This window comes from Cervus canadensis, chromosome 30 (assembly GCF_019320065.1).
Source record: "Cervus canadensis isolate Bull #8, Minnesota chromosome 30, ASM1932006v1, whole genome shotgun sequence".
NCBI lineage: Eukaryota > Metazoa > Chordata > Mammalia > Artiodactyla > Cervidae > Cervus > Cervus canadensis.
Genome location: NC_057415.1, coordinates 6,363,767 through 6,375,569, shown reverse-complemented (window position 1 = coordinate 6,375,569; position 11,803 = coordinate 6,363,767). Strand labels below are relative to the sequence as shown.

Genomic DNA, 11,803 nt, shown 5'->3' with positions numbered 1-11,803 from the left:
ACCTGCAAAATGACAGGAAGGACAGTACAAATGGAAGGGCCTTCTAAATGCCTTTGATAAATGACAGCACGGATGCCTGGGAGACGTCCATGCGGCTGGAAGCCTGTGGCTCTCTGAGGTGGTAACTTGAGTGCACACTATTATCAAATTGGATTCAGCTGTACACCTAAGATTTGTGACCTTAACTGTCTGAATGTTACGCCTTAATTTCAAAACAAGAAATCACCCCGTGACCCAAGGGCAAGGAGAGGGAAAGGAGTCTCCAAGCTTAGAGTTAGAAAAGGCAGCTTATAATCTCACATCCTGCTTGATCTCTGGCTCTGTTTTAGCGATCTGAGGGTGGCGGTTGTTTTTTTAATGGGTTTCTCTGACAGGGGAAAACAACCATAATTTCGGAATCAAGGCATGAAGGTGGAGAAGGAGAAAGCAACCCCTGGCCCAGCACCTTATTTATGGCTTCCCTTAAGTCCAATGCCACTCTTTTGCCACTCCCGTGACACACCACAATCCTCGTATCTGGGGCTGCTCCCTTTGAACACACTGGATTGTCACAACCTGGGTGTTTAGGACAGTGTCTGGCATTCACTAAGAGCTTAATCTATGCTGAATGAAACGATTCTTGGAAAAAAAAATCAAAACAAGACAAGTCACCAAGATGGAGTGGCGGGGGGGAGAAAAGATTTCAAACAAAAATTCCATAAACCAACATCCACAAAGGTTGACAATTTGGGGGCTACTTCCAAGGGCTTTCAATACTTCAGAGTTCTTATCAAGGAAAATAAGGACCAGTTGTTTCTTCAGTATTTCGCCTACCTTTATGGTAATCCTAAAGCATCTCTTTGCAGCTTCCCTCTTCGACTTCAGGACAGACATTACTTAGGATCTTTTGTCAAACGGGACTCTTTCTGATCAAGGGTGAGCAGTCCAGTGTCCCCTGGACTTATTCACCACATGACCTGGAATCCTGTGTATTCAGGCAGGAGAGATCTAGGATTTGCGTGAATGTGGGAAGGGAATTGTATGGGAAAATGTTATGTTAAAAAAGGAAATGTATTTGGGCACTAGTCTATTGGATGTCCCTGTGTGTGTGCTCAGTCACGTCTAATTCTGTGATCCCAGGGACTGTAGCCCTCCAGGCTTCTCTGTCCATGGGATCTTCCAGGCAAGAACACTAGAGAGGGTTGCCATTTCCTCCTCCAGGGGATCTTCCTGACTCAGAGATTAAACCCTTGTCTCCTGCATCGGCAGGCAGAATTCTGTACCACTGCGCCCCTCAGGGAGCCCCAACTTCTGACCAAAGGCCACAACTTACAAGTCATCCTTGTGACTTGAAAGGAACATGCTTCAGATTTCTTTCTTTTGTGATGTAGCTTACATCCTTCTATTTTAATGGCAGGATATAAAGCTCATGAATCAATTTCCAGCCAATCTGCCTCACAACTTCTCAGAGGCTGCTCTGGGTTCCAGATCAGCCCTGCAGGTTGTCTCTTCCTCCTCTTCTTGTGCCACTTAAAATCAAGTCCAGATCTTTAAAAAAAAAATTTTTTTGGCCGAACTACATGGCATGTGGAATCTTAGTTCCCCAACTGGGGATCGAACCCACACCCCCTGCATTGGAAGGGTGGAATTTTAACCACTAGACCACCAAGGAAGTCCCCTGTCTTCAGGTCTTATTAACAATTTGTCCCTAGTTATATACAAGATGCTACCTTTTGGAAAGGGACTGTTGTGTGCAGAACTAATCTGCACTCACCCTCCAAATTATCTTCTAAAAAAACAAAAATGAACACTGATCATGCTTGTGGAGAGCTTCAAATATTATGCAGGCCCAGCAGAGACAAGAAAGGCCCACAGAGTGAGGATCTATTTGACAGAGTCAGACTCACTTGAACCCCCGGCAGTCTGTGTGGGAGGGATGACCTCCATTTTGAAAGCTGAAAAAAGCTCAAGAGAATTTAAAATAATTCAAGGGGGTGTGCAAAGCTGAGAGAGGCCATAGCTGGGTTGATTCAAACCTGAACGGGTTACTTCCAGAGCCCTGGCTTCTTCACATCTTTCTGCTACATCACACGCGAGTGCTCCGGGTGGAGCCAAAGAGAAAACACAGCACTAGCAAATATGCATTCTCATCCCCTTCAGTGACCCCAGACACGTCTCAGAGGCTTTACTTCCCGGATGCTGTGATGAATTTACACGTCTCTCCTAGAAGGAGTAGTGGTGAAACACCCAAAGAGGCAGGCAAGCAAACCCAAATTTTTGGAAGTTAAATCTCTCTCTCCCCTGTGTGTGTGCTCACTCAGTTGTGTCCGGCTCCTAAGGACTATAGCCGCCAGGCTCCTCGGTCCATGGGATTCTCCAGGCAAGGTTAGTGAAGCGGGTTGCCCTTTCCTTCTCCAAAGAATCTTCCTGACCCAGAGACTGAACCCAAATCTCCTGTGTCTCCTACATTGGCACGCAGATTCTTTTACCACTGAGCCATCTGGGAAACCCCCCACCTCTCCTGGACCTCAAAGGCAAGGTGACCTGGCCAGGCTGCGCAAGAGTCCCTGGTGAGCATACCCACAGGCTGACCCAGGGCATCCATACCCTAAATGTTTTCTATTTTGCCATAAAAAGCTAAGTAGTACAGAAATTATCTGGGACATTCCCACTGTTGTTCCAGCTAGGGGTAGGGATTGAAGAATTCATCAGGGTTGTCTTCTAGAGATGTTATCCAGGTATAAACTCAATGAGCAAGCTGGGTTATTAGGAAGAGTCTGTAGTAGGATTTTCTGTGTTTAGCCTCAATTTCCTTATCTACAAAATGGTGCGGGGGTATTGTAGGACTTTTAAGGGCCTTCAAGCTCAAAAGATCTTTAATTCTGTGTGGCTGTTTATGTATCTGCTGGTAATATTTGATCCTCTGAATCACTCCACCTTTTCTTCTGAAAAGAGGACTGATGAGGGTACCGTGAACACATCATCAAATCAATTCAACAATCAAGAAGGAATAAATAATCAACGAGAGATATTGCACTGTATTCTCCAGGATAAAATCAGGTTGCAGATGGGGGGCCACCAAACCATTCCAATGAGATCTCGAAGCAAAGCAGTTCAATCCAGACTTCTAAGTCCCTTATATCCAGTGATCTGAGCTCCGAGGTAATAGAAGAAACTGTGCAAAAGTCAGAGCCTCGGGAGTCCATGGTAGGAAGACGTGACTGCCGTGCAGAGAGGACCGTTAGTCGGGAGTGTGGGGAACTCCTGGGAAGGTGGAGGGGGGCAGTTTAGGTGGGTTGGGGTGGGGGAAACACAGGCGCTCAGAGCTCTCGGTTAAGTCCATGTTCTTCAACGATGATAGCCATTCCTACTTGAAAGCAGCCAATCTCCATGAAAAAGATGTTCTTTCCCACCAAAAAAAAAAAAAAAAACAGCACAGGGAAACCTCAGAAAGAGAGATAATTTTGCTACCAAAGTACTTGATGTTGGTCTCTTCCAATAGGTTATATTACAGGGTGTGTCCACATGAGAAAACAATGTCTTAAGTACAGCTTTTCAGAAGCAAAGCAGGAAATTCCTCTAAGGAGTAGGTTTGTGAGGATTTTCCCAGCACCAACGAAGAACTTATCCAGGCTCCTGGAGACCCTGGTGGTTCTGTGCTGGAGGCTGAAATGTCATAATGGTGAGGGAGAAACACAGGAAGTGGCCAACTGTGGAATTCCACATGGGTTGGAGGAGAAATGGCAGGGCCTCAGGCATGGACCAAAAAGAGGTTTTTGAAAAGATGAAACCAGTGTTGGGCTGGTGAACCCCAATTCCAGATCAGGAAAGGCAGCCAGCAGGGACCCTGGGCAATGAGGACCCTGCTTCTCTAAGGCCAATACCCAGGCATCCGTGGTCCAGGTGCTCAGAGCTCCAGAGAGAGGATAAGATCCTTACTGGGATCCAGGCTCAGAAGAAAGGATGCCAGATTTCCGTACTTTTGGAGGTGGAGGGGGTGGGCCTTTGGCTTCTCTTCGGACAGGCAGTGGGGGCGCAATCTGGTGGGGTGGATACACAAAAGGAGACATGAGTCTTCCCTTTCTTTCTAATTTTGCCTTCTCCTCCACATTTCCAACATTCAGTGTTAGCTTCCAAGTGACCTGAGTTTATCAACACAGCCTTTGCAAGGCAAAAAGGGATATGACTAATTTAATCTCCTCCTTTTCCCTTCTCTGTGTGTGTTGCTCAGTCATGTCCAACTCTGCGACCCCATGGACTGCAACCTGCCAGGTTTCCCTGGCCATGGAATTCTCCAAGCAAGAAGAGTGGAGTGGGGTGCCATTCCCTTCTCCAGGGGATCTTCCTGACCTAGGAATCGAACCCAGAACTTCTGCATTGCAAGTAGATTCTTTATTATCTCAGCCATCAGGGAAGCCTCCCCAAAACAGCATTACTGTGTGTTCAGCTGTGTATGATAATGCTTTGCAGCCCCATGGACTATAGCCCACCAGGCTCCTCTGTCCATGGGATTCTCCAGGCAAGAGAACTAGAGTGAGGTGCTATTTCCTACTCCAGGGGATCTTTCCGACCCAGTGACCAAACCTGCATCTCTTGTGTCTCCTGCATTGCCAGGCATATTCTTTACCACAAGTGCCACCTGGGAAGCCCATATGTATAGCAGGGGCTCAGTAAATACGTGTTGAATGAATAAATGAAACTACTGGAGGCCCTTCCAGAATGACTATCCCTCACTCACTCAGGTATGAGTCAGAACTCCTGGCTTATTTCCTTCCTCTGGACCCAGGGTGAGGGCCCTTCAATCCAATGAAAGGTCAGACAGCATCTTCTTCCTTCCCACTGAAAACTCCCCTCTCTTTCATCATTTCAGGAATCAATCAAAAAACTGATCAGAGTGGCAAATCAATGGGACAACCTGCCTATCAAAAACCTGGGGAAATCCAAGGTTACATTCCCACGAGTGGTGGGTGCTCCCCAGCCCCAGTGTCCCCTGTCACCTTCCTACCTCGGTGGAGTTCCTCTGGCTGCCCTCATAGGGCTTGCTTTTGGGGGGAGGGGGCGGTGGGACATTAGCCATTGTTGGTCCATCTGTCTGCAACGATGGGGAGCCTGGAAATGACACAAAGTAGATGAAGGCAGAGAGATGAGCTCACCGAGGAATCTCACGGCACTTCCGCTGGCCACTGCCACCCTAAACCACCTGGTCAATCAAATCGCTAAGGTCACATTCTACGGTTTTTGTGGATAGAATGAAGACCTCTTACCCGCTGGGACACACGTGGCACCCTTCCTTCACCAGAAGGTGTCATGAGAAATTCTTAAGTAAAAATTTCATGTTTTGTTGAAGGGTGTCATTATTATACTGAAGATGAGAATATTTTCTAGAACTTAAGAGTATTACTCTGTTCTCTGATATATCCCAAGTACTTAGGAAAAAACATCTGCCACAAACTAGGTAGTTAATAAATGCTGGTTATATTGGACTATTACAATTTTATCATTTAAAGTAGCAGTCCTCAACCTTTTTGGCACTAGGGACTGGTTTCGTGGCAGACAACTTTTCCATGGACTGTGGTGGCGGTGGGGTGGGGGGAAGGGTTCAGGATGACTCAAGCACATTACATTTATTATGCACTTTATCTCTATTATTATTCCATCAGCTCCATCTCGGATCATCAGGCATGAGATCCCGGAGCTTAGGTACCCTTGATTTAAAGAATGCAATATCTACTTCCTCCAGGAAACCGTGCCTGATTAACTCCGACGTTGGCTGACTACAGTCTCCTATTTGGGGTGATGATCTATTCTTCCACTGCTCCTTTGTGTTAAGCTTCCTTGTACTTCATCTCAGGACTTGTGTACTGCTGATTCCCCAAACCTGAGTGTAATTTGTCTATGTCTTGTCCTTCCGGACCCTTCTCCACATAAAGCACATGGCTACTTGCCCAACAGTTCCTAAATTACTTCCTGTCTAGTTAGTCCTAGTCCAGTCTATCCCATTTATTTGGAAAACGGGCAGTGAAACCCTGCGAGGCTCCCTGTATTGCTGCTAAGTCATATCCGACTCTTTATGATCACAGGAGCTGTAGTACGCCAGGAGTCTCCATCCATGGAATTTTCCAGGCTAGAATACTGGAGTGGGTTGCCATTTCTTACTCCAGGGATTGAGCTGGAGTTCCTACCTGGATTCCTACTCCCCACCCAGGGACTGAACCTGTGTGTCTCCTGTATTGGCAGGTGGATTCTTTACCATTGGGCCATGAGGAAAGCCCCCTGGCTCCCTGTACAGAGAAGTTTAATGAGTCTTAGCAACCTAAGGACTCTGGCCAAACACTAATCTAACTGAATGACACCCATGACCACCAAACTGAACCCACCTATCATCTCAGACCCCTTGTGGCTATTTTGATTAAAAATGGCCCAGATTCATAAACACACTCCATCACCTAGTGAAATGACGATAAGGGGTCTCTACAGGTACACTTACTCAGGGGCCTGGTTGCTTTAGGAGTGAGTGGGGGTGGGCTCAGGGTCGTTGACTGTGGAGGTGAAGCGCCAGGAAATGGTGTCAGCCGATTGTCCGACAGCTGGAGGCTCTTGGGTCTCTGAGATTTCTTGGCTGGGCTCTAGTGGGGGGGTGGGGGGAACAGAGCAAAACATCATCACGGTGAGGAGCGTCAAACTCATCAATACTCCTTAAACAACCCTGTCTGCAGAGCAGAATCTTGTTAAAGGGCAAAATTCCAGGAGCCCTCTGTAAGTTTACCACACTAGCACGTGGGGGGTACATGGGTGAAGACACAAATAGGGAATCACCGGCCCACAGACTCTTTTCTGGCTAGCCAATGGGCCGTGTCATTTAGTCTGGAGATGAGCCACCCTGATTCTCAGGGATACCTGGTCCCACCACATTTAACAACATGATGTGGCTTATGGAAGAAAAAGTACTTTTCATTTTTTTTTAAAACTAAAAGAAGGGAGATGACAATGTTTGGATGGGCTCATGGAACATGGTGGTGAGAACCACAACTCTAAGCATCAATCCACATATTTTCACTGAGGGTAGATCTTGCGCTGTTACTGATTTAGAGTTGGATCTCTGTACATGGTTTTCTTAGCACCATCTGAGATCTGAGCCCATCCTAGGCTGCTGTGTCCCGAGAAACCACTCCAGGTTTCCTGGTCACTCACAGTTATGATGTCAATGGTAAAAAGCCTGCCTACAGGGAACACGGTGGAAAACTTACAATCATCTTGTTTTGGGTTTTTTGTTTTTACCATCAGATCAGGTTCTGGCACTTTCTCTGCGATGACCTGGGACTTGCTCAGACTCCAGTCTTTAATCTTGAACTTGCTCGCCCGAGTCTCACTCTCCTCTTTGAGGGACAGATCTTCCACTCTGGCCCCTGACGAGGCCCTGCGCTCCAAAAGTGGCTCCAGGATGGACCTATCAGGGGTGGGAGAGGGAAGGATTGGGAGGCTGGGGTCAGTGGATGCAAACGAGTATATAGAGGCTGGATAAACAACAAGGTCCTACTTCACAAGCACAGGAAACTCTATTCAGTATCCTGTGATAAACCATAATGAAAAAGACTATGAAAAAGAATATATATGATGTATAACCAAATCACTTTGCAATACAGCAGAAATTAACACATTATAAATCAACTACATGTCAAAAAAAAAAAAAAAGACTGACCTGTCAGCTACAAATAAGGACAAGGTCAGAAAACACTGATCACCTGACAGTGACAACTGGTGCCCAAAAAACCAGAGGATATGAGTCTTTAACAGCACCTTAACCCGTGGCTTCCTTCTCAGGTTCTAAATCTGAACTTCCGACGGCCAAGTGAACATCTCAAGGTCTACAAGCACAGAAATGAGGCCACCCAAGCACGTCAAGAAAACATGAGTGGATATTTATCTTATGCTAGGAAGATAAGATCTTACTAAACTTGTAGGTAAAGACAGAGTTCATACAGTAGCAGATGAACAGGTGGATAAGAGTGCAAGTCCCGGGGCCCTACAGCCTCCGTTCAAGTCTTACCTACATTTACTTGCTGGGTGACCTTGGGCAGAAAATCTTTTCATACCTCAGTTTCCTTATCTATAAAAATGGGGATGATACAGTAATACCCATCTCATAAGGTTATTAGGGCTTCCCTGGTGGCTTAGACAGTGAAGAATCTGCCTGCAGAGTGGGAGACCCAGGTTTGATCCCTGGGTTGGGAATATCCCCTGGAGAAGGGAATGGCTACCCCACTCCAGTATTTCTGCCTGGAGAATGCCATGGACAGAGGAGCCTGGTGGGCTACAGTCCATGGGGTCTCAAAGAGTTGGACACGACTGAGCAACTAATACTTTTTTCACTTTCAAAGGGTTATTACAAAATACTTACAACAGTACCTAGCAAATAGATGCATGCATGCTCAGTATATCCAACTCCTGGTGACCCCACGGACTGTAGCCCACCAGGCTCCTCTGTCCATGGAATTTCTCAGGCAAGAATACTGGAGTGGGTTTGCCATTTCCTTCTCCAGGGGATCTTCCTGACCCAGAGGTCGACTCTGTGTCTCTTTTGTCTCCTGCATTGGCTGGCGGATTCTTTACCACTGTGCTACCTGGGAAGCCCTAGCATATAGGAGAACTTCTCAAAAAAATATATTTTTTTAAATACAATGACAAATTTTCAAATGCCATAATAAGAATCATGATTAGATGCTAATATACAGAGGGGAAGAATTTGATGAGAAACAAGAGAGTCTAGAGATATTTTGAAATCTCTCTCCCTAAACTGCTTATCAGTTATAAAGGGAAAAATAGTAAGTACTATTTTAATTTAAAAAAAATTTTTCTTTTGGCCACCCTGTGTAGCATGTGGGATCCTAGTTCTCTGACCAGGGATCAAACCCACACCCCCTGTATTGGAGGCAAAGAGTCTTAACCTCTGGACTGACAGGGAAGTTCAATGATGTCTTCATACTCATTGGGCAAATGTGGGCAAGAGCAATAACCCACCTTGCCTAGGGTCACAGCAAGAAAAGGACCCCAGTCATCTGCTCTGTGTTTACTGCCCTAATAAGATCAGCAATTACGGGGTCTCTGGTTCTCAACAGCTACTTGGAAAAAAAAAATTTTTTTTTAATGGGCCAGAGTTCAATTAAGAAAAGAGTCTCACTGAACAGAACAGAACTTCTACATGACTCTTTGCAACCCCATGGACTGTAGCCCTCCAGGCTCCTCTCTCCATGGGGATTCTCCAGCCAAGAATACTGGAATGGATTGTCATGCCCTTCTCCAGGAGATATTCCCAACCCAGGGATTGAACCCAGGTCTCCCGCATTGCATACAGATTCTTTACCATCTGGGCCACCAGGGAAGTCCTTCCACAAAGTAAATAGTATCTTTTTAACAACATGACTGAAACCATAAAAGAGAAAAACAAACCAGGTATTATTTAATCTTTAGGAATTTAAAAGATTAAAAATAATCAAAATACCTAATATAAGTGAATATATCATGAAAAATGATATAGTCGCTCATACATTTCATATGGCATTGCATATTAGTATTTGTGATAATACAGCAAGAATTATAAAGAATCTAAAAAAGAATGAATTTATGTATATGTATAATTGAATTACTTTGTTGTCCACCTGAAACTAGCACAACATTGTAAATTAACTATTCTCCAATAAAAATTAAAAAAAAAAAGAACTATAAAAAAATACCTCTCCTGAATAGATCATACATGCTTTTGGAAGTACAGCCTATACTCCATGTTAAGCAAAAAGTTTAGAAATGATATGAGAATATATCTTAAGTGATCGTAAAGCTAAATGTACACAAATATATGCTACAATTCTTAATAATATAAATGCATTTTATATTGATACAACCTAAATGCTTTTATACTAAATTTATAATGAACTTTTATGATTATCTGTTTAGAGTGACACAGCTAAAATATCCTGTTATAGGGAAAAGAATTAATTATGGCACATTCATATGCTGCAATGATAAATAGCCATCCAAAATGATGAAAAAAAATAATAATAAGATTATATAGCAGCATGGAAAGTGCTTATAATAAAAAGACAAAGAGGAAAAAGCAAATGACCAAACTCTATCCGCGCGATAATTGCAACTATGTAAAGATATCTATGTCAATGTAAAAGGATGTATAAATAATTTAAGAAATATAAAACATTTAATTTCCAGGTAGAAGGCCATTTGAACAGGTTATTTTTGTGGTATGGCTATTATAGCATGGAATTAAAAGATTTTAAATTAAGTTTTAAGTCAAAAGATTTAACTCATATTCAACATTAAAATTCACAGTGATGTTAAATATTCATCATTTATATAAAATTAAGCAGTAGGTCACAAAACAGTACATGCAATGCTTTTCCATTTGAGCAGAATTATGAATTCACTCCTTTAAAATATTTTAAGTTTGAACATATGGAAAGGCACTCCATGTTTCCAGTAAGTAAGGTTGAACATCAAAAAGCCATAAACTCAATCCATAAATGTAACATATCCCAATAAAAATAACAACAGGATTCCAGACAAGTTAATTGAAAAACAAGCACCAAGTAAAACTACCCAGACAAATTCTGAAAAAACCTATTAGACACTTAAAACCCTTTAAGATCTACAGTAAATGAGACTGCATTAGCAGAAGTGCATGAACCATATAGGTAGTTCTAAGAAATGGGGGGAAAGTCCATGAATAAGCTAAAGAATATACTAGAATTTGATTTTTTTTTTAAAATAAGGAGGACACTTCAAATCAGTAGAGAAAAGATGGTTTGCTCACTTAACATTATAGGCGAGCCAAGCATGGAAAAAAATTGGGTCTATACTTCATACCTTATAGAATAAACTTAAAAGAATCATAGATTTTATTATAAATAGTGAAACTGTAAAATTAGTTTTTCGTAGTCTTACAGTAGGGAAGGACTTTAACCATGATATAAAATCCAGAAGTCATAAAACCAAGTATTAACGTATTTGAACGCATTTAAACAAAAATCAGCACAACTAAATAAAAACTTAGAAGCAAAGTCAAAAGAGAAAGGGAAAACTGGGGTACTATTTCAACTCAACACAAAGGGCCGGAATCCAACAGAAAAATGCACATGTGTGACCACAGCTCACAGAAAATAGAATATATACAAGCTACTAAACAAATGAAAAAATGCTCACACAAGAGGAAAAAAACCACAAACGCAACAAAACAAAATCCCCATGCCAAGAAAACATTTTCCACCTATCGGATTGGCAAAAACTAAAAGGCCTGATGATACACAATTTGGTGGCAAGGTGTGAGTGGCCAGGCACCCTTGCATATTGCTAGTGGGACTATAAACGGTTATAATCTCTGTGAAAGTCATTTTGGGAATAATTTTGAGAACTGCAGCTATATATGTTTAACAGAGTAATTTCACTTCTTGACTTTTTCTTATATTGATATAATTAAATATTTACAAAGTAATTTTTTCCATTCTTTTTTAAAATTAATTTTTATTGGATACAGTTGCTTTCCAATGTTGCGTGAGTTTCTGCCGTACAACACAGTGAATCAGCTATAGGGATACATACATCCCCCTTTTCGGATTTCCTTCCCATTTAGCCGTTCACAGAGCCCTGAGTCGAGTTCCCTGTGCTATCCGGTAGACTCTCATCAACTATCTGTTTTATACACAGCATCTATAATGTGTATATGTCAATCCCAGTCTCCCAATTCATCCCACCCCCAAAATAATATATACTGAAGATGATTCATTGCTATCACTACTGTGACAGTAAAAGGCTTAAA

General features: G+C 43.0%; 1 protein-coding gene across 1 annotated transcript in view; it reads right to left on the bottom strand.

Moving 5' to 3' along the window:
- Positions 1–2,996: 2,996 nt before the first annotated feature.
- Positions 2,997–11,803, bottom strand: part of DOCK5 (dedicator of cytokinesis 5) — a 277,587-nt gene continuing 268,780 nt past the window's right edge. Inside the window, exons 49-52 of the mRNA XM_043453375.1 lie at positions 7,258–7,426; positions 6,467–6,605; positions 4,985–5,088; positions 2,997–4,019 (exon numbers count right to left, since the gene is read on the bottom strand). Coding sequence (XP_043309310.1) covers positions 3,915–4,019; positions 4,985–5,088; positions 6,467–6,605; positions 7,258–7,426 — 517 coding nt within the window. The 3' untranslated portion in view covers positions 2,997–3,914. The remainder of the gene's footprint in view (positions 4,020–4,984; positions 5,089–6,466; positions 6,606–7,257; positions 7,427–11,803) is intronic.